This window comes from Zerene cesonia, chromosome 23 (genome assembly GCF_012273895.1).
Source record: "Zerene cesonia ecotype Mississippi chromosome 23, Zerene_cesonia_1.1, whole genome shotgun sequence".
NCBI classification, from domain to species: domain Eukaryota; kingdom Metazoa; phylum Arthropoda; class Insecta; order Lepidoptera; family Pieridae; genus Zerene; species Zerene cesonia.
The window spans coordinates 132356-155413 of record NC_052124.1 but is presented as its reverse complement, the minus strand read 5'-3'; the positions used below and the strand labels follow the sequence as shown (position 1 = coordinate 155413).

At 32.2% G+C, this 23058-nt stretch overlaps 6 protein-coding genes across 8 annotated transcripts in view; 3 read left to right on the top strand and 3 right to left on the bottom strand.

The window, feature by feature from the left end:
* Positions 1-2966, top strand: part of LOC119836257 (glucose dehydrogenase [FAD, quinone]-like) — a 7293-nt gene extending 4327 nt beyond the window's left edge. The window contains exons 3-5 of the mRNA XM_038361538.1: positions 564-696; positions 1398-1517; positions 1594-2966. Of these exons, the coding sequence (XP_038217466.1) occupies positions 564-696; positions 1398-1517; positions 1594-2845 (1505 nt within the window). The 3' untranslated portion in view covers positions 2846-2966. The remainder of the gene's footprint in view (positions 1-563; positions 697-1397; positions 1518-1593) is intronic.
* Positions 1-4758, bottom strand: part of LOC119836266 (flotillin-2) — a 198514-nt gene extending 193756 nt beyond the window's left edge. The window contains exon 1 of the mRNA XM_038361550.1: positions 4558-4758. Coding sequence (XP_038217478.1) covers positions 4558-4606 — 49 coding nt within the window. The 5' untranslated portion in view covers positions 4607-4758. The remainder of the gene's footprint in view (positions 1-4557) is intronic.
* Positions 4759-5003: 245 nt separating this feature from the next.
* On the top strand, positions 5004-11422 carry LOC119836184 (serine/threonine-protein phosphatase 4 catalytic subunit). 2 transcript variants are annotated; one of them, XM_038361442.1, is made up of 7 exons: positions 5004-5178; positions 5307-5487; positions 5781-5933; positions 6387-6505; positions 8015-8196; positions 8600-8789; positions 9566-11422. In XM_038361442.1, the coding sequence occupies exons 2-7, from the start codon at positions 5338-5340 to the stop codon at positions 9693-9695; spliced, it is 924 nt and encodes a 307-aa protein (XP_038217370.1). In that variant the 5' UTR covers positions 5004-5178; positions 5307-5337; the 3' UTR covers positions 9696-11422. The 2 variants fall into 2 exon arrangements, with proteins under 2 accessions (XP_038217370.1, XP_038217371.1); XM_038361443.1 differs by lacking the exon at positions 5004-5178 and having other exon boundaries at positions 5219-5487.
* Positions 11423-12822: 1400 nt separating this feature from the next.
* Positions 12823-14675, bottom strand: LOC119836183 (NAD-dependent protein deacylase Sirt4). Its single transcript, XM_038361441.1, has 4 exons — positions 14328-14675; positions 14038-14228; positions 13607-13834; positions 12823-13265 (listed from the first exon to the last, which is right to left on the bottom strand). The coding sequence occupies exons 1-4, from the start codon at positions 14512-14514 to the stop codon at positions 12939-12941; spliced, it is 933 nt and encodes a 310-aa protein (XP_038217369.1). The 5' UTR covers positions 14515-14675; the 3' UTR covers positions 12823-12938.
* Positions 14676-15439: 764 nt separating this feature from the next.
* On the top strand, positions 15440-16385 carry LOC119836221 (elongator complex protein 5). Its single transcript, XM_038361490.1, has one exon. The coding sequence runs from the start codon at positions 15620-15622 to the stop codon at positions 16367-16369; it is 750 nt and encodes a 249-aa protein (XP_038217418.1). The 5' UTR covers positions 15440-15619; the 3' UTR covers positions 16370-16385.
* Positions 16386-18099: 1714 nt separating this feature from the next.
* LOC119836251 (eukaryotic translation initiation factor 4H-like) overlaps positions 18100-23058 on the bottom strand; it is a 7816-nt gene continuing 2857 nt past the window's right edge. Inside the window, exons 3-6 of one of the 2 annotated variants that reach the window (XM_038361529.1) lie at positions 22766-22947; positions 21483-21652; positions 19892-20062; positions 18100-19701 (exon numbers count right to left, since the gene is read on the bottom strand). In XM_038361529.1, the coding sequence (XP_038217457.1) occupies positions 19556-19701; positions 19892-20062; positions 21483-21652; positions 22766-22947 (669 nt within the window). In that variant the 3' untranslated portion in view covers positions 18100-19555. The remainder of the gene's footprint in view (positions 19702-19891; positions 20063-21482; positions 21653-22765; positions 22948-23058) is intronic. The other variant, XM_038361530.1, reaches the window with a different exon arrangement.

Sequence of the window (23058 nt, the reverse complement as noted above, 5' to 3'; positions counted from 1 at the left end):
GTATTCTAACGGTGAAAGAATTTTTAAAATCGGTCCAGTGGTTTTTGCGAAAACGTTAAAAACATACAAAATACAATGCTCCCTCTTTATAGTATTAGTGTAGATAACATTATCGAGTACTGAATTTATTTTGGCGATAAGCCTTTCGCTATTTATAGATCTAAATCACTGAATCACTGTTGCATTTTATCTATTGTCTTGCATATAAAAATCTTGTTGACACTGATTAAGTAGTGTATTAATACTTTAATACACAAAACAAGGTCGCTTCCGGTTTCAGATAATTACTTGTATAAAAAAAAAACTTGTTTGAGCCTGAAGTTTGAGACAGATTTTTTATATTAAACAAGCTTGCATAGCTTTGGCAATGTACCTTACATGTTGAGGTCGTTTACATTTATATAAAATTCAGCTTTTAAAATTACTTTTGCACGTTGTTTTTATACATATATGAAACTGTACAATTTATGGCCACATAAATTGTGTTATTTACAAAATTCATGATCAATCATCATAGATGGTATAAATATGAAAAAAAATACAATTTTTACTTTTAATTACAGGAATGGACAATGAGAGATGTTTCTGGCCGAGAGGTAAAGCTGTGGGAGGGACGAGTGCTGTTAACTATATGATTTACACACGCGGCATGCCCGTAGATTGGAACAGAATAGCTGCTAAGGGAAATTACGGATGGTACGTATACTTAGAAAAACATATCGTTCGAAATTTAAATGCAAAAAATATATTCTGTTACTACGTTGCCATAGTTTTATAATATCAAGATTATTTAAATGGAATGTTTATTCAAATTATGTAGTTACTAACTACAGGTGTAATCAAATCCGATATTCTCGTCCTACTATATATCCTACTAATATTATAAATGCGAAAGTTTGTAAGGATGTACGTGTGTTTGTTGCTCTTTCACGCAAAAGCTACTGAACCGATTGCAATGAAATTTGGTACGTAGACAGCTGGACAACTGGAATAACATATAGTCAATTTTTTATCCCGATATTCCTACGGGATACGGACTTACGCGGGTGAAAGCGTGGGGCGCAGCTAGTATATCAATATGGTTCGAACATGCCATATGTGTTTAATTTGATGTCGAAAGAAGAATTGTATGCGAAAGAGAGAACTTCTTATAAATCAATTACAGAATTATTTGTACTTTTTAAGTTTAAGAAATGGCTTTGAACAATTTTAAAATAAGTCACCATCACCACCCTATGCTCTATGAGAGTCGTCACCCTTCCCAATTATAGGGTGAGGGGACGAGATGAATAAAAGAGAATAAGGGTGATCGACCGACGCTGACGTTATTCTATACACCAAATGCATTCAGCAAAAAGTTACAAACGTAATATTTATAACAAATTATATATTTTCAGGTCATACGATGACGTGTTGCCGTATTATATTAAATCTGAACGAGCAAATTTGCGTGGTTTGAAAAACTCTCCATGGCACGGTAAAGACGGCGAACTCAGCGTAGAAGATATTCCATTTAGGTACAACAAATACGAATTAAGTGATTTTTAGAAATATCGTCTTATATCACTATTTATGTCTCAATTCCATTCGCAGGTCTAAATTGTCGAAAGCGTTTTTAGACGCTGGTCAACTATTTGGTAATCGAAGAGTTGACTACAACAGCCCTGACGGATTTGGATTTAGTTTCATTCAAGCTACAATAAATAAAGGTAAACGAGCAAGCAGTGCCACAGCATTCCTTCACGATATAAAAAAAAGAAAGAACCTACACATATTAACGAGCAGTCGAGCAACTAGAATCCTAATTGATCCGCTCACAAAGACCGCGTATGGAGTTGAATTTCAAAGGCTAGGTCAAAAATACACAATCCACGCTGCGAAAGAAGTAATATTATCAGCTGGACCAATCGAGTCTCCGCATTTGCTAATGCTGTCTGGTGTGGGTCCGCGAGAACATTTAGAATCATTTGGAATTAACGTTATACAAAATCTCCCGGTGGGACAGACATTATACGATCATATTTCTTTCCCTGGTCTTACGTTTCTTTTAAATGCCACTCAGTTAACATTAGCTGAAAGGAAAATAGCCACATTACAAAATACAGTGCAATATACTCAGTATGGAGATGGACCTATGTCTTCACTAGCGGGTGTTGAAACAATTGGATATATAAAGACCCAAGAATCAAATGAATTAGGCGATGTTCCTGATATAGAACTGATTGGAACCTGCGCTTCTCTTGCATCAGATGAGGGCAATATCGTAGCAAAAGGTATACGTCTGTCTAATAGGCTTTACAACAATTATTACAAGCCCGTCGAACATCTAGAATCGTTCACAATTATTTTCATGTTACTGCATCCGAAGTCGGTAGGCTATTTGAAGCTCGGTTCTAAGAATCCGTTTGAACAACCAAAGCTTTATGGCAATTATTTAACCCATCCCAAAGACGTAGCGACTATGGTAGCTGCCATAAGATATATAATGAAACTAGTTGATACACCACCGTTTCTTAAATATGGATCAACTTTGTATAATAAGAAATACCCAACATGTGTTCAGTTTGATTACGACAGTGATCAGTATTGGGAATGCGCAGTTCGGACTATAACAGCAACGCTTCATCATCAAATAGCAACATGTAAGATGGGTCCACCCACTGATCCCATGGCCGTGGTTGATCCTGAGTTAAGGGTGTATGGCATCAGAAATTTACGAGTAATAGACAGTAGCATAATACCAGAAACCATAGCAGCCCATACAAATGCACCAGCTATCATGATCGGCGAAAAAGGAGCCGATCTAATAAAATCAAGATGGGGTTTATTAGACAACTATGCTTAATAAATCATATTTATTTAAGAGTAATGATATTTCTAAATTATTGAATTTTCAAATGATTTAAATGAAAATAACCAAATGAGTTCCCATTAGTACCTCTATTTATATTGTAGTCTTTAGTTACTATTATATTTATTTGTTCATGTATTACCACCATATGTGCTACGTATTCAGCATACAATTGCTGCAACATTAATATAATTTTAAATGTACATTTTGTGAGTGCTTTCATAATTTATTTTTTATTTGAAATTTGTTAAAGTATTTATGTATTTAAATAGTAATATAAATTGCGACGGATTATTGATCAAATCATACGTTTATATATTCGATGATAAATCATTTCGAGTAGCTAGGAAGTTGCGATAGGTTAGCCGTTTTAAGCTGAAATGTATTAAGTCAATTTAGGTTGATTGTCCTAGTTGTAAGTGAGCGTGATGTCATATCGTTCAATTAACAAATAGAAGAATTTGAGGATAATGGCATAGTATTAACGCTAACTCTATATAATTTATTTCTTTGTTTAGGTTTTGTCTACCTAGTCGTAGAACGGTTATATTCTCTTATGTTTTCGTGTGTACTTTTTGTTCGTTTGTATATTTTTATTTGTTACGATCGTATATATTGATAACAGCTCACTTAAACGTTCACACGTTATCGTAGGTCACTGATGAAAACGATTGACCGATAAAATCGATATATTCAGACTTGACCGTGATCTACAAAAAAAAATGTGTAACCTTTGTATGTGAGACATGTATACATTGGTTTTTTTTTTTTTTACAAATTAGGTCATGTCAAGTTTTTGACTGTGTTTTTTTTGCGAGCTAAGGTGCTTAATATAGTCAATAAAATAAAATTGTATTCGACACGTGACGTCATTCAGATTGTTTTTGCTCAATAGGCCTATTGCCCAACGCGTCCGTGTAGATTAATATGGCAACAAGGAAATAAATTAATCTATTTAAATTTCAAAGCGTTTTAATACTTCTAGTACTCCTATACGTTGTGTATATTATTCATACCTGAAACAAAAAATAAATGACGACTGTAACAAACCACAGACTAAAACCTATTATATCATAATGAGGACTATGACGGGTGTATAATTACAAATTACAATATTATCATGTGCATATTTACTACGTAACTTGAAATACGTACATTATGTTTATCGGTATAGACAGGTAGAGAAATTCCCTTACAAATATATTATTTCCCAATTATTGTAAATTGTAACCAATTTAATTTAACTTAAGCAATATAAAAATTATTAATAATAAACAGAATGTACACATTTTCCTTCTAAATTCTAGCCGATAAATTTAGAGTATTTATAAGTAGGTAACATAAGACGTAGGTAAACTCATTGACAAAAACTATGAATCATACAATTTTATGTGATCATTAGTCTAATGTGAAAACTCCGTTTCAAGAGCAAATTTAGAGCAGGCCTTAAAGACGAAACTATAAAATATATTCTATTTATATCGATATGATAGCATTCGGTAGTCGTTTATCTCTTATCAATTCATCAACAGACTTTTGTGTTTGCTGTGCTATAAACCTATACTTATTTAATGTACCTACTAAATAGATCTAAATATATTCTTATCTTTAAGGTACAAAATATCTGTCATGCAGAAAAATATCAACATTTACACTTAGGTCGGCAATTCAAAATTGTTACGGAGGAAAATATCATTTTACAATACCTGATACAATCAGCGCTTCATTAGGTCCTACAGTGTGAATATTGCCCATAGTCTTGTTTGCTTCTTACACAGAAAAAACTAGTATTTTAAGCTTTAACTCAATTGTAATTAAAAAAATAGAAAAAGCGTCGTATCACACATTCACACAAAATTAACAATAACACATCGAAAACAACACTCACACAAATTTAATATAAAAATTTTACGCAAAATATGACATATGTCATTGTCAAAGTGTTAGCGTGTGTGAGTGATATTCCAGCAAATGGGACTCTTCAAATCTGACTTAAACATTTCGAGGTAATAAAAATTGTGTTAACTAAAATATTATCGAGGTTTATTTTAAACAGTTATTAATAAAAATACGCCAGTGGCGGCTAGTAAGCTAATACTAAATAAAATTTCGCATAGGGAACGTAATTATTTTTGGCTTGTCTAACAAAACTATCTAGTCTATAGTCTATTCCCAAAAATACAGACGTTTTGTGATTATGAATTGTGATTGTTTGTACTTTGTAGTAACTAATAATATTGGACGAGGTTTTAATTAGGCGTATAAAATAAACATATTAACTATATTATTTAGTTGTTTTGATTTTCACACTAAAAATATTTTATTTTGTGAGTAAAATACTATAACCTATAATTTATTAAGAATTACATTGTTCGTTGGCAATGACAACGTTGTGAAGAGAAAAGAACATTAGTTATTTCAATACCTTACCCTCGTTTTTCTTCCCATTTTTTAGTTTTAGATTCAGAAACATTCAGGAATACAAAATGTCTGATACAAGTGATCTCGATCGCCAAATTGAGCAGTTGAAACGATGTGAAATAATAATGGAGGGCGAGGTTAAAGCACTCTGTGCGAAGGCCCGTGAAATACTTGTTGAAGAAAGCAATGTACAGCGAGTAGATTCCCCAGTCACGGTATCTCAATTTCTACTTCGAAAATTCTGCATTAGTATTACATAACTAAAATATGTACTTGAAGAATTCACTTATTTTCCGCTACTTACCTTTAAAGAAATATTGTTTTATAGTTCGTTCATGGCATTTTCATTTTATGAAGAAATATGATTATACAAAATCTTAACTCTGTTCATATATGCTCAGATGATTATATGTGAATAAATTTTTTAGAGATAATAATCATTCTTACAAATTTTAATTTATACGTCGGTAAAAGAAGTAGTCAACATAACAATTGAATTATTTTTTAGGTGTGCGGTGATATTCATGGTCAGTTCTATGACTTGAAAGAATTATTCAAAGTTGGTGGTGATGTACCTGAGACAAACTATTTATTTATGGGAGATTTTGTTGACAGAGGATTCTATTCTGTAGAGACGTTTTTATTACTTCTTGCATTAAAGGTTTGGATCATTTACTTATTTCCAGTAGGGTAGCATGTCTTAACTGTCTTGTATCAAAATTTGTAAACATGAGGGTGGTCAACAACAAAAAATCTCAACAACAAATCTGATACACTTTATCTCAAATATTGAAATTCTCAAAAATGCAAACATCTTATTCTTATAAAATTTGTTAGAAATCCATGTCTTATAAGCTGTTATTTTGAATCAATTTTAATTTTAAAGGCACCCTAAGTCATTTTTTTGATATACATGTAAGAGGCCCTGTATCATTGATATGGTTGATACAACACTAGCTATGCCCCTGTTTGCTTCTATATCATAACAGTATTTTAAAGAATCAATCTATATATGTACAAAATTTCACATATTACATAAATTTATTGTGTAATGTGTGATAAATTATCTTAACATTTAAATTGACAAAATAAAAACACAATGTTCATATTACAGGTTCGATACCCAGATCGCATTACATTAATTAGAGGCAACCATGAGTCAAGGCAGATAACACAAGTGTACGGATTTTATGATGAATGTTTACGGAAATATGGTTCAATCACTGTTTGGAGGTGAGTAATTCAGTGCATGTATGACTCATAGCAATTGCATTATTTAAAATAAGGTCAAGAAAACTGACATTACAGCATATATCTGTATGAATATGTAAAAATTCTCATATAAAAGTTTATTTTTGTATGTTTTTTTGTAGAATTGATTGTAGTATATTTTTTATATCTCTGTTAGCTTTTGCCCGTGGCTTCGTACGCGTTTAATGCAAAGTAGTTTAATAGATGTATTTATAAACCGTCATCTCAAATCTCATTATCTAATAAAAAACAGTTTAATCTGTTGCATAGTTTTAAACATTTAAGTATACATAGAAACAGCCAGAGAAAGCGGCTTGTTTTATTGTACTATGTATTGAAGATCATATGTCTATCCTAGAAAAATAACTTTTAAGTGGTCATGTAATTTGTATTATAGCATATCAAAGCAAAATATGTTTTTAATCAAACACACCATGAATTATAATTATAACTTGATCATAAATTTGGCAGCCTCTTCCAATGAAGATATGATGCAACTTTTAGTTTTAACCTTTTTGATGGTCAAATGTTTCACCTTCATCTAATTTAATATCAACAAATTTATAATCACCTGTTTCAAGTTATTATGTAGATTATAAAAAAACCTTATTTATGTACCAAAAGAATATTACCAGATTCCTAATTAGTAAATCCTTATTATTTATGTCTCAATAGTTGTTTATTATTTCTGCACACATTTCCTTAATAAGATATTTTCTTTTTAAATCTGAAATAAGGCAACCAAACGTTTTTTAGATAATGTGATTCAGAATCATTAATTTGAATATATAAAAATTTGTGAGGTGCACCTTTGCATAAAAAATTACTACTGCAAATTTTAAAGATTACCCATAAATTTTTTAATGAAGGTGTAATTGGATCTGCCCAATACATAGTACTACGAATAATCTGGAACTAAGAACTATTTTTGGGCCTCCAATTTCACCCAAGTTTAACACCTTCTCATCAGCATCATAATTAAGATATTAAGTAAATAAAAACATTGCAATAGGTTCCGATTATTGCATCTTCTAACAAACCATTGAAAAGATCCCTCATATTGTTTAAAATGTCTGCTATTAGACATTAACAAGTTCTAATTGTATAATTTTTTATTGTGGGAGGCCAGCATGCTTCGGCACGTATTGGGCCAGCTCGCACCGGGGAAGTACCACACCCCCACAGAAAACCGGCGTGAAATAATAGCTTGCTATTGTGTTTCGTGCGGTGAGTGGGGGAGCCGGAGGCCTATTTCCTTGTCCTAGCCCTTCCCAGTCCATTCCTTTTTTCTATTCATCAATCCTTTCCTTATCCCTTTTCCCATAAAAGTGGGCAGCGCATTCTCAGAGGTCTGAGCTTCTGCGAATGTTCATGGGCGGTGGTGATCGTTTACCATCAGGCGAACCACCAGCTCAGTTGCCCGCTATGACATTAAAAAAAAAAATTGTAAGATTTTAATATTTCTTCTATGAACAAACCTATTATCCACAGGTACTGCACAGAAATATTCGACTACCTGTCGTTGTCGGCGATAATAGACGGCAGAATATTCTGTGTGCATGGTGGTCTCAGCCCTTCGATTCAGACACTGGACCAGATTCGCACTATCGACCGCAAACAGGAGGTGCCGCATGATGGACCTATGTGCGATCTATTGTGGAGTGACCCTGAAGGTATACTGTTTTGTCTTGTAGGCTACATTATCACTATAAACTAAATCATATCACTTTTTAATGTTGATCAAATTCAATATCAATTTTTGATTAGAATAAAAAAAAATAAAAAAAATTGTTCAACAATTGTTTTTCCTTATTTTTTCTTACAATAGACTCTCTATTGCTCACAACAAATTACTTTTTAGCAGGATAAAGCTAACTTAACCAAAAAAAGGAATTAACTGAATGGGTCAAGCCATTCTCGAGTTATACTCTTAGCGATTCATATATATTTATATAGATAAAATAGATTTAGATTTGAGCATCATGTTCTGTAAACTGACAACCAAATTAGGACAACAATTTCACTTAATTTTATTTATACTTTTTTTTTTTAATTTTTCTCATGTATCGTTATCAGATACCCAGGGCTGGGGCGTATCACCTCGCGGAGCGGGTTACCTGTTCGGCTCTGATGTCGTAGCGCAGTTCAACGTGTCGAACGACATCGACATGATATGCCGCGCGCATCAGCTAGTCATGGAGGGGTATAAGTGGCACTTCAATGAGACCGTCCTCACCGTGTGGTCTGCGCCGAATTATTGTTATAGGTGTGCTTGATTTTTCAATCGACTTCAAAAATAGAGTTCTATCAATCCTACATAATTTTTTATGATTATTTTTTATGTGAAACTGGTGCCTGCCATGTATGTGGTCACATTTGAAATTGGTGTATTTCTGACAATTTGAAGGTGGTTTAGTATCTTCTTGAATACATAATTATGCATTAAACAATATGTTTTTAATTTTTTTACATATACAACTTTTTAGTGTTAAACAGTCATATTTAAATTCTCTTGTGTCTTTTTATATCTAACATTAATTTAAAATTGATTATTGAAAACTTTGTCAACATCAACCTCTCCATTCCAAGTATATATACATACTACATAATTATCTGCATGTGATATATATTAAGGTGATAAACAAAGTGAAAGTAAAAAGTTAAAATATGAAAATTCTTATATATAGTAAATATATATATTATGCGCTTCTCGCGGCATTTTTTGCCAAGAACAACCCTCCTGTGGAATGATCTACCATCTTCGGTGTTCCCAGGGACATTCGATGGGGATACCTTCAAGAAAAGGGCATATCATTTTCTCAAAGGCCGGCAACACACTCGCGATGCCCCTAACATCGCAAGTGCTTATGGGCGGCGGGCGTCACTTTCCATCAGGTGACCCGCCTGCTCGTTTGCCTGCTAGGCGATAAAAAAAAAAAAAAAAAAAAAAAAAAAAAAAAAAAAAAAAAAAAAAAAAAAAAAAAAAAAAAAAAAAAAAAAAAAAATATATATTTAATTGTGTTTACATATAATGCATTCCAGATGTGGTAACGTAGCAGCAATATTAGAATTGAACGAGAATCTTCAACGCGAGTTCACGATATTTGAAGCGGCGCCGCAAGAGTCTCGAGGCGTTCCCTCCAAAAAGCCTCAGCCCGACTACTTCTTATAATGTCTCCTACAGTAACATTACCCTAGAGAAAGTTTAAGTGTTGGTGGAATATGAAACACATCAAATGTATAACTGAAGATATAAGTGATTATAATTTAATAATTTACTAGTAGTTTTTTTCTAAACATAGCACTTTTAAATGATAAAAAACTGCTGATAACTTTGAAGGTAAATAAATTAGTATATACATAATATGTGTAAGTAATAGAATTCTTTGTTTGTTTATATTTAGAAGCATACCTACAGTTTGAATGATTCAATAGTTATGGATATCATCATCTTCAGATATACATTTGTGTGTTGTTATTATCTGATTGTCTTTGTGTTAGTGACAAAACATTTTAATGTGGAATTGTTTTGTGATTTTAAGACTGCCAAGTGTAACAATTTAAGCTGTGAGTGACTAGAAGTACATGGCGTGTCCTTTTTGTTAGCAAATTGTTTGTATGCGAGTTATCATACTAGGTTATATATGGACATATTTAGAGGTACAAAAAAGGTACAGATCGGCAGTTAAAACATTTTTTTCCTTTTTAAACAAGAACCTTACGATGAATAAAGTGCTTATAATTTTAATACTTACGTGTGAAATAATATTTAACTTTTGATCTGTTTCAGTTTTGTACCGTACCTCTGATTGTGTCCTTGAGCGTATTTTTCAGTGCGAAACGTAATAAGAAAAGTTGAATGATAGAAAAGATGTAAAAGACATTATGTTTCTCGTATTTAAACAAAATGGTCAATAGAAAATTGTACTATTGTGCTTAGTTCAAGCTGTTACAATGAAGAACCATATTATTAATTCTTGAATGTTACATTGAAACTTCAATACTAACAAGGTTTTTTAAAAGGTGGAACTAGTTTCATGAGGATTATGGTACTTAACTATTTAGAATTATTGTAAACCCTTTCAACATCAGCATATATTTATTGTTTTGAAACATTAAATTCTCGGTTCCTCTTTTTAAATTACTTTGTTTAAGTCGGTCATTATTTCATTATTTTATCAATGTGATACATTCATTACTTCTATGTTCATATATAACTCTCATTTGCTTTGTTTAACAAGAACTCTTCTATCACATTCAACTTTTCTAATTTTTGTATTTATTTATTTCACTTTAATAAGAGAAACATTAACTTACACCTGTATAGATAATTTGCTAAGTATCTCATTATTTTACGATAAATACTAATTTATTATTTGATCAGAACTTGGCTGTAATCAATGTAATTATAACCGAGTTCTAACGTCTGAAATGTTAAATATATTTAATTCAAATAAAAAATTCTGCATTAACACTTTGCAAAGAGTTAGCATAAAAAGCAGTATGTGATAAATCACTGCCAGATGCTCCATAAATTAAAATAGATATAAAAAATAGTTGCTAGTGTATGTTGTGTACTGTGGGTGATTTGATATTTAGATTTAAATTGTGAATATTTGAAGCTATTAGTTCATTTCATACAACTTACCTTCTAACTTTATCGAACAAATTCATTTAGCTATAATAAATAACTTCCATTTATGTAATCGACTACATTCAATTTACCTGGGGTCACTCAATTGCCTGCAAACATTCGTATAATGTACGAATGGTGCCGCTAGTCTATGGAGAAAACATTTGCAAATGTCGCCGTACACGTGTAGGTTTGCGTTCGAATTCGAAGGAAAGTGAATGAACCACATAAGAAGCACTGAATAAACAACGATTGTCTAGTGTGAATATATTTGTAATTTTTTTAAGTAACTGCATTAATTGCAAACATGATTTTGTAGGATTTTTTTTTGACATGGCTATTGAACTGTGCCTAATTAATTTATAGTTAACACACACGTATGATAATAATAAGTATAAATAGATTTTTTAATAGACCACATTTACATTTCAACATGCAACTCTAATTAGAATTTAACTATTACGAGACCAATCGATCCAAATATAGGTTACTATGATTGCCGTTGAAATTTGAGATCTAAATACTAGTAAATATAGTTCAAATGACGTAGGTTAAGGTTACTTATTCATTTATTTAAAATGTTACAATTAGTTTTTTAAAACTCGAAATTTAAGAGAGCAACTTTTCTGATTTAAGTCATGTCATTGTTTGCCGGATACGAAGTAGTTATATGGATAGTTGTTAATAATATGTAAGATATTCTCAATAAAAAAATATAATTTGGAATTCCTTCCGTTAGTCTGGAAAATTTGAAATTACTCTATTACTTGATAAAAGTGAAAGAGTAAGATAGACTAGTTTTCTCATTCACTATGGATATTCAAAATTTTATATGTTCATCCAGTATTTCAGTAACAAAAAATGGAGGTTAATTAAAGTATGCGTTTAATGATCAAAACATTCTTAATTAATTAGCAATTGTTTAATTTGGCCTCTGACAGAATAATTTAGTATATGTCATCGGAAGTTGTTGACAAATTCTAATCTGTAATCATACTGCTTCCAATTTAACACATTATTTTTTTTTTTTGGTAAATTATGACATATCAATAAGAAACTATTAAATTGTCAATAGACATTCGATATCATATGATAGGTTAGGTTAGGTTCATTTTACTGCAAAAGAGACAATTCTCGACATGACTCTGATGTATTCACATAGTAGTCTCACGAAAAATAATGCTTTAAATTACATGCAATTGTAACCGAATATAATCTGGCGAGTAAGATTATGTTGTAACGGTTTTTACAATCTTACGGCGACATATATTAAACTTATTGAATTGACTCTATTTATGAGAATAACCTTCCATCAAAATCATGTATATGATATGATCTCTGAAATACTTTTTTTTTCGTGATATAATAGAGTTCTCAATAATAAAAACGGCGAAAAATTCTCCTTTTATATGAGCTATTGTAAATTTCTTTTATATAAATGTGAAATAATTTCAGTTTATTTTTAAAGTAAAATGAAGAGAATTACATTTTGCTTTTTTATGAGAAGTATTATTGTATTGTTTAATCTTTTAAGCTATCCTCTTTCCTGTATCTGTAACTTGCATAAAATAGTAATTGAATTGATCTTTTATTCGTAACTTTTTTATTTCAAATAAGAATTTTGTAATCTATTCTTTCTTCCTTTTATAAAAATAAAACAAAAAGAAATGCCATCATTTTTTTATTCAACGATTACATTTTATTCTTATGTTCTATATGAGGTAACATTGCGTGTGTATCCTGATAAAATTTATTTCCTAAAATCTCATTATAAAAGATATGTCAAGAACAAACATTATTGCAAAGCTCGGTCAATATATCTCCACACTTTGTAGAGACTTTAATATCAACAATATCATCTGCACGTGTAGGTCCAATGTTGAGAACAGCTATCTTCTTCCCTTCATCCTTGGCTTGTAGTATAATTCTATAACTAGAGTACACAGTCAAACTTGAACCGAGCACAAATATAGCATCACTGTTAGTTACTTCACTTTTAACCTTTTCCACCCTGGCTTTTGGCACATTGTCTCCAAAAAACACAATATCTGGCTTTAATGGTCCTTCACATTTAGGGCAAAGAGGTGTGCGGAAACTATCTACTTGTTCCTGAAAAAAAGGCTAATTATTTATTGTTTAATCATTGGAAATGATTAATGTGATACATTGTAGATGCCTCTAAATAAACTTACCTAGTACACATTCAATAATGTCATATTTAAAAATATCACCATCTAGATGCATCAAGATGTCATATCAACATCTAGATGCAATCCTATACGAAAACAAACTGAACTCTTCTCAAATGTGTTTCAAAATTCTTGTTGAAAAAAAAAAATATAGCAGAAAAATCTAGCTATTGCCAATACTTTAAGGTGTATTCACAAAACATGAATGAATTGATTACAACATATTTTTTAAATGATTGTGTTCATTAACATTTAACTAACCTTAGAAAGTTCAACATCTCCATCAGGCCTTATCATGCTGAAACTGCTTTCCATAGCTGGGTTGTTCTTTAACAATTCCTCTTGCAATTTGAACCTATCTATTTCATATGGGCAATGTAAACATTTCACTATATACCCTGTGCCATGAAGTTCAATTACATTATCAGAGCCAGCTTTATGATGTAGTCGGTCCACATTTTGTGTTACAATTGATGTTACTTTACTTGCCTAAAAATTACAATTGAAGACACATTAAGTACCAAATTAAAGTAATCTCCAAAGAAAATAAATATCTACAATTATGAATTAAAAATGCTTCACAAAGAAAACTAGTTGAAGAAAAAGCTCAAGACCGGAGCTTCAATTCCAAATATTTAGAATTTTTTGTATGAATATAGAACTAAGTGCTATGTTTTAAAATATAAATTTACCTTTTCCAAATCTCTGATGGCATAATGAGTACTGTTTGGTTGTATAGAACTAAATCTTGGCCATCCAACAAAATTCCTAGCCCAGTACCTTTGTCTTACTTTTGGATATCTAACAAACTCCTGATATTGTATTGGTTTGTGATTGGTTCGCGCATACAATCCCACCTCTTCAGATCTATAGTCAGGTATACCTTTTCAACGTTACATTACATTTTGAAAGCAATAAAAAACATTTCATTCTCAAAGTAGTAAATAAAGTAATAACTATAATAATTGTAATGGTATCTTACCAGATTCTGTAGATATACCAGCACCCGTTAAAATTAAAATTTTATTATGCTGGTGCAAAAATTTCAAAAGATTATCAAAATCTTTCTCATTTGGAGGTTTGTAAGAAGGGACATAAGCAATTTGCCTTAATATTAAGCTGCTCTGTAATAATTTTCTATAAGTCAACTGCATCTTTGGCAATCTCATTAGACAACCTATTCAATTATCATAGTTCTATGACTTTTGCAAAAATCTAATAATTTAAATTGTATTCAGATTTTAATTTCAATCTACACATTACACAGCGCAATACAGCGCATTATTTAATAAATTGACAAGTATCATATAACAACATAGATTATACACTTATATACTGGTAATATAACAATGTCAAGTGGCAACCAAATGTCCACATTAACTATACGGTGTTGCCCTACAAGAATTGAAGCGCTGATGGCATTTAAGTTTCGGTCAAGCAGAGGCAGCACGATTTACTAGGGCTGAATGTGTCACCTAACTTGGATGGATCACTCACATTGATGCGAATAGTCGCATGAAATATATCTACACGGAACAATGATTGGCTTTTCATAGTACCGTTGTGCTGTGAATTAATATTATACAAACATATGTAATACGTTTCAAGACACAATATATATTATTCTGTGCCATTAGTTGGGAATAATTAGATAAAATGTAAATTATTTTTGATAACATAAGATGACGTGTCGCTTCATATGAAAATAAATAATTTTAATAACAATTATATGCCTACATGGATGTAAGAGGTATAGGGCCTCTGAAGTAGGTACTTAGGTACCTTACTTATTCAGAACAGTGTAGGTAGTTACTAACATTCCATAATAAAATATTGGGCATATTTTGTGATAAAAATTTACAAAATTTAATAAGTTACATTTTAAGTAACTAAGCGATTATACCTTGTTTAATTCGTTTCAAATAAGGTTTATAAATGATGCCGTTAGTCAGAATCCAACTTAATTTTTAAATATGGGATACTAACTAGCTTAAGCAATTTTACTTTACAAAATTCAGTGACGAATAAATTAAGACGACAAAATTTTGTGTAGCGCACTGACTGACATTGATGCTTATGTCATCATTTAACTTTGACACATAATTTCCTTGGTTGAACATGCCTACTAAATGTGTGATATTTTGTATTTTTTATTTTACGTATCTTGCGGACGTTGTATGAAGATTTTAATATTAAAATACTGAAATATCCTACCTTTAACTATTAATATATAACTTTTTTTTTAATTATAATTATTACCTTTTTTTCCTTATAATGACACTGTTTAAGCTTAAAACGACGACAACAATTCTCATAGAAGAAGATTATAATAAAAATTCTTTACCTCTACTTCAAAGCCTCGTACAAGATGATTACATGTTGAACATTTTCTGTTTTGAACAGCCAGCAGCCTTATGGCAAGGTGTATTTAAAGAAAAGCGATGTCAATTCTATAGTGAAATATGTCTAGAAACATTGGAGAGACCGAAAGAAAAAACTGCAATAATTATCGATTCTGTTAATCAAATGGGCCTCTTGTTAGGATGGAACAATTGCCTGAAGATTATTAAAAATTTTCAGCATGACTCTAATGTTTCGAAGCTTATTATAATATTACACAAAGATTGTATTTTACTTAATTCAAAGTTGCAAATACACTTGAATCACATAGCCCACGCAATAGTTACCTTTGATACAAAGAAAAATGACAAATTGTATGTACAAATAAAAAAGGCTGGCAAACTCGTGAGCAGTGAAGAAATTATGTCATATGATACTAGAACATGTTATTTTAAACTATCACCCATCGTTAAATTAAGTAAAAAAGATGAAGTTGAGAAGGTTACTCCTGGCAATCTTACAACATTTAAGATAGAGACAGATCAAATATCACAGTTAGAGAAAAATAAATTGCAACTGCCTTACATGAGTAAAATTAATGAAGGCCAAGGGAGAGTTTTTTATGAACCTGATGCTGTTGATGACTGGGATGACGAGGATCCTGATGATGATCTTGATATTTAATAAAGTGTAAATAATAGACATAGTTTCATTTACTCATACAACCTATTTTAGTGTTGGCAATTTGTATATAAAGACATGTGACATGATGTGATATAAAGAAAATCAAAGCTCATTTATTCACACCACACTGTGAAATTAATTTTACACATGAAATTGACTTTAAAATGTTCAACTTAGTACTTTGCTCTTAGCTTGAATATTCCACTTTAATATCTTACGTTGACTATACCAATGCTACATTGTTTATGAATTTAAAGATGATGGAAATATTTGATTTTATTCTGTTATATATCTTTTCCTCTTCATCATTCAAACTTCTTTAACTCATCCTTTACTGTCACCGCCATTACTCAATGGAATGCTTTACCTGAGGGCGTGAGGAGGGCACAAAGCCTGCCGATCTTTAAACAGTTATTAAGGAAGCATTATGACTCTCTGTCACAGGGAAAGTCAAATTAGATACCACGTAGCAGTAGAGACTGTTTATTGTATTATATTGTTTTCCTATATACATAAGTAGGTATTCATGTATGTATATTGTATATATGCATGTATGTATGTTGTATATATGTATGTATGTATATATATGGTATATATGTAATTGTAAATACAATTAGTATATTTCTATCTTGTGCATTACCACTCCCCTCCTTCGCAGCTTTCCTCTGCTTTGCGGTTGTCTGGAAGAGATCGCTTGCAAGCCATAAGACCGCCTTCTGTACTAATTTTTTTTTTTATATTATGTCCATTGTATTGTTCTTTCTTTGTGTGCAATAAAGAATTTTTATTATTATTATATCTCTCCATAATACTCGGGTACCTCCAGAAGGAAAGTACCCGGTCTTTTGGAAGGGTTACGTGGGGACATAGATCCAACACGCAGAGGCCCTTTAGAGAATTTAATGTGTTGTGGGACACCAGCCGCAGCCTGCACATGACTATGGAAAGGGGGTGTTCGATGGATTGGTAGTTTGCTCTATGCCATTTTTTGCAATAATCCTACATCGGCCGCGGAATACTCAGGGCTGTATATGTAAAGTGCATGGGCAGGCTGCGACTTGTACCCCACAACACATTAAATTCTCTAAAGGGCTTCTGCGTGTTAGACCTGTGTCCCCACGTAAACCTTCCAAAAGACCTTTAGTTCTGGAGGTACTCGAATATTATGGAGGAAGAAAATAATAATACGTGCACGTTTTCTACAACTCGACGTCAAGCGCCTAATTTGCATTATAAGAAAAGGAGGGGGTAACCAGTCAAAGCTGAAACCATCCCAGCTCCTCCATGAAGCTAACCAGCTTGTGTGGGATGCTGAAAACGTCAGGGTACTCTGTACTCCGCAACCGGCGTGCATTCCATAATGACTTGGGCTGCCGTTTCGTCAGTCGTCTTGCACGTTCTACATAATGGGCTGTCCGTGATCCCTAAATTAAAGAGATGTTTGTTGAAAGGACCATGCCCTGTGTACGTAGTTTTTTGTGCGTAAGTCTTCGCAAGTTTAATATTCGACTAGTAAGTCTATCTTTGACTGGTAGAGCATCTCTGGTCTGCTTGCAGTCAGATCTGCTCATTCAGAGCCAGACAACATTACAACATTTCCTACTAAAAATATGAGTTGGGAGGTTCGTTAGGAATTAGCATATGCTAAATTAGGATAGGTTGAAATAAAAACACTTGAGTACAAAGAATTTATTTTTTATTATTTTCTATAACCTGTTACAATTTTGCGATTTTTTTTTTCTGCCACATTTTTCATGAAATTACACACATACCTAGATAAAGTAGAAATCCATGTACGTGGAAGTTTATTAATGAATCATAAAATCACCAATGACATTGTTTTCTTAAATTATGTTTTATAATTATTTTTTTAGATCTAACAACTTAAACAATTGAACAAAAATTTATAAACCGTTGCAACAGAGTATTAAAAAACCGTGTCAAAGGTTTATTGATATTGAAAAAAGGATTATTTCACAAATTAAACAACAATATGCAAATAAGAATAAAACACATATTTGAGACAATAATTATTACGGAAATAAGTAAAAATTATGCAAACTAAACATCTTACACACAAACTAAGGATTTTTGAGGCCAGAAGCTAGCATTACCGAATGACGTCGTTGATTCCGCTCATAAATTAGCGAAAGTGACGCACGATAAAAGGCATCGATACATATTATAACAAAGCTAACAAAATACATATACGATAAAAATGATTTACAACCTCACAACCTAACAAAATCCTTCCAGTACATTTACAATGTTTTTCTGCACATTTTAATTAAATAATGGAACATACATAGAGTATAGCGGGCGAGATAGGACGATACATGTACACTGAATGAAAGTACATCTAAGTTAAGCCGAGTAACGCGACTATTTATACAAAAGCCCTCGATTTTAAAAAATTCGATTTACTTAAAAAATTACTACCTTTTTGGCATCTTTTGTTTATTCCTCTTCAATCCTTCGCTTTTCCATACTGACTGCTTTGTTTTCAAATAACTTTCGAAATGAGGACGAGATGTGTAAACATGTACGAAAATAAACTATGTATATACGTCTAAATTATTTCATAAAAATAAGTACTATTTGGAAAAAAAATCATAAAAAATATTAGTTTATAGTTCGAAGAGATGTTATATAAATTTACATAGATTATGATTGAACAAGAATTATAATGAAAATATGTAGATGAAGCGTTACACTATAATTACATCACACACGATAGCTGGTAGCTGCCATTGTTACTTTGTAACAGACAGTGAAAAGAAAGTAATTGAAAGTTTTCAATTTACCAATCGCGATATCAATTTAACGGTTAGTACAACCTCTTAAGTTATTACTTTATTTTAAACGTTTTAACTTCAACGCGGGTTAAAGTTACACAACATTTTTTACGCGGTTAATTACAAAATTTATTTCCTTTGAATTTTAACATTTTCCTAATGGAACCAAAACTTAAATCACAACGTTCGAATTTCGTAAGCTCACATCTTGCAATCAGCTAGTTAGACATTCATCATACACCATATGCGGGTAGTTAGTTAGTGATTTATAATATACGCGGGTAGTGAGATTTGCAATATATGCGGGTAGTCAGAGATTTGCGGCATATGCGGGTAGTGAGAGATTGAGGGCAGTCGGTGAGTCGGCTTACATTAGACGGGGCGGGGCCGCCTACTCGCTCGCGAGCTCCTTGAGCCGCTCCTCCCGCGGCCGCGCGCCGCCGAATATCGAGGATGCCTGACTCGTCGCCGCGAGCGAGTTCACTGGCTCCTTCACCGTCCGCGGCTCCAGCACGAGCTTCGGCCTGCCAGATGTGTCTGCAATTTTACATTTGTTTTATTGCAGCTTGAAGATATGACTTTGTATTGTTGTATGAGCTCAAAATGTATATTATAATAAAATAAATAATAATTTCTAAATTGACAATCCCTAGAAACAGCACCAATAAAATTCATTAAAAATAAAAACGAACATTTAATTGTAACATTGTCCAAAGGTGGCACAAACCTGGTCTAGAGGGCGGCATATCGTCGAAGTTCCTGCGCGGGCGCGCGGGTGGCTGGTTGGCGGCGGAGCGGCCCATGCGGCCCCACTCGCCCGGCCCGCGCGGCTCCTCCGACGAGCCGCGGGACCCCCGCTCGTTCCATCTCTCCCCCCCCGGAGGCGCCCGCTCGCGGTCTGTATCAAATGTTCATTCAAGCTCACTTTCTCAATTTTTTTTAATATGTAGTGTATTATAATTACTATATATGTATTTAAATTCAAAAGCATTGAATCCAATTTAATAATATTTTAATAGAAAGAATAGGCATTTTTATGTAGTTATTGTTATAATAATGAAATCCCACAAAAAACCAAATGATCTGTTAAAAAAGGATACCTTCTTAGTGGTGATATCGGAAGTAGAAATACTCCACGTTTTTAATCATAAAACTAAACATGTAACATAATACCTAATTCATAAACACACAAGAAATGTAAAAAGTATACAAGGTCCACATTAGAATTAAAAATGATTATAAAGTGTTTTGTTGGAGACTTATATTGATTTCGAAACAATAACATATACATATAACATTTACTTTGAATGAGAAGAAATGAACTTTGATTAGGAATTAGGATAATCTATTTTCAGGTAGTATCATTTCAATAAATATGCTTTATAACATTTTTTATGTTAGCATTATAACAGGACACTATGATATGATTATGATATGATATAAAATTATACTAAGTACCAATTATAGAAGGTGTCAAAAATCTGGTTCTGATTCATTATTTAAGATTTAAACCCATGATATGAATGAAAGCACGAAGAGTGTAAATTCAATGAAAAATGGGAATTGTAGAAGGTAGAGAAACCTTTTTGAAAGTATAAGAAAAACATCAATAACTCGTTAATAAATTTTCAAACCCATGGAAATTCATTATTGGAAATGTTATGTTATATATCAGACAGGTGATTTAATATAAACAAACCTTATGCATTTATTTGACAATAGTAACATATCAGTTTGAAATTATTCACTCATGTGTGTTAGTTGTTAATGCAATCAAAGGTGCTAATGAATATGAACAATGATTTTATGAATGAAGACTTGTCTGCAAAATTTACTAATAAAAACAACTTATTTATTCAGAAAAAATAACCTTCTAGTAAACTGTTTTTGAAGTTTCACAAATGTATGTGTAATTAAAAAAATATATTTATGTATTTCAATTAATGACTACATTATGTATGTATTTATTCATCATAAATGCCTGTTGAGTTTTACAACTCTATCAATAGCAGGATGGTTGTTCGTATGTAATATTGTTGATTCAAAATAGTTTTGTTTTTAAATGTTAAACTTAATAAAATCACTTATTCTAAAATTAATGCAATGTTGATATTTGAAAAAGCAAAATTTATGTGGATGCTACAAGATTCTTTGAATGAATCCACTTGATAGCCTCATTGTCTTACAATCCATTATCATAACCACTATTTGGAAATTTATTAAATTTATGACACATACTTTTATTTCCGTTTTTTTTTTCATTTAAAAATATACTCTAATACAGACAAGTCCCCCCACTCCCGCGTTAGTGATGTTACCATGTGTGAACCCTCCACCCTGGTGCCGTGGGCCGCGGCGGTCGACGGCCTCGAAGTGGTCGTACGTACCGCGCCCGCCGTCCCGTCTGAAGCCCCCGCGGCCTCCGTCGCGACCGCCGTCACGGCCGCCGTCGCGACCGTCCCGACGGCCCCGGTCGAAACCGCCCCCTCTATGAGAATACAGCAGCTCAAATACGAGAACAATTTGTACATCTACATCAAGCGTCAACAAGGAATCTTGAGTTCAATTCCCAGTGGGGCCTAAAAGTCACAATGTGGCAGCACACAGAAGGCACCTAGTTTTCCATAAAGAAAAACAAGTGAAATAAAACCATGGTGCATCTGCCCCATACCCCACAAAAGGACATGGGTTTACTCTGACTCAACATGTACTATAGTCAAATTGCATTGTGGATCATATCATCCAGATACATAAAAAGGAAGTGACTGATTGACAAATAAGTTCATAACATTGCTGGAATTTGAATTTTATTTGTATAATTTATATTTGAAGAAACTCGAATTTTAGTGTGGCCATCCCTACATAGAGTGTAAAGTTTGTATTTCTAAATATAAACAAAGGAAAAATTATTGTCTGTTATATCAAAGCACAGCCCATTTACTACACTAAGAAATTCTGCACCATGCTTCTATTAAGAAATTCGTCCCTATTAGGTATAAAGTTTATATAAAACCCAGTTTTGAAGTAAAATTTGAATGAATTTGGTTGTTGAATAAACTAAGCTTAAGTAATTTATATTAAACTTGCTTTACGTCCGTTCAGAGATATGTTAAAGCTGTTAAATATTCAATTACAAGTAAATAATAAACAAAGGGAACAAATACAAAAATTTTGGCGGGAAAAGAAAAGTTAGCCCATAGCTCATACTCAAAATAGTTGTAATAGACAAGCATGTCTCTAAAACGATAACTATCATTGTTTATTAAATGTGTATTTCATTTATTAATTGACCTTTAATACCAACAATTAATATAGCATTGAATTGTAATCTAATTGCTTCATTTATCTAAGAAAACTGGTTGTTTATTAATTAAGGTGTGTTGTGTTTGCAGTAAATATAATGACTCAATAAATAAATTAAGCAATATCAGTTAACTTAACAAACTGAAGAAAACAGAAGACCCAACCACACATTCATACAAATACTAGTCAGTTTCGTTCTTGATTAATTTCAAGACTTTATTTCTGGTTTAGCCTAAACATACTGTGCACACATGTAAAATACTATAAAAAATTATTTATATATAAGCAGTGAACTCACCTGTCACTTCTTTTTTCTTCGGCCACATCAATTTTAATATAGTTTCCATCTACATTTAGGGCACCATTCAACTCGATTGCTTTGATCAAATCTTCCAAGTATTCAAATTCCACATAGCAGAAGCCTTTGAATTTATCAGTTTCTTTATCCATAACCAATCTCACATTTTTTATGTTGAGGTCCTGAAATTTTGTAATAGTGAATTCATCAATATCATTAGGTTTACATTAATTATAATATCTTAATTATATTTATCGATCTATATTAATTACTAGCTGCACCCGGCAAACGCT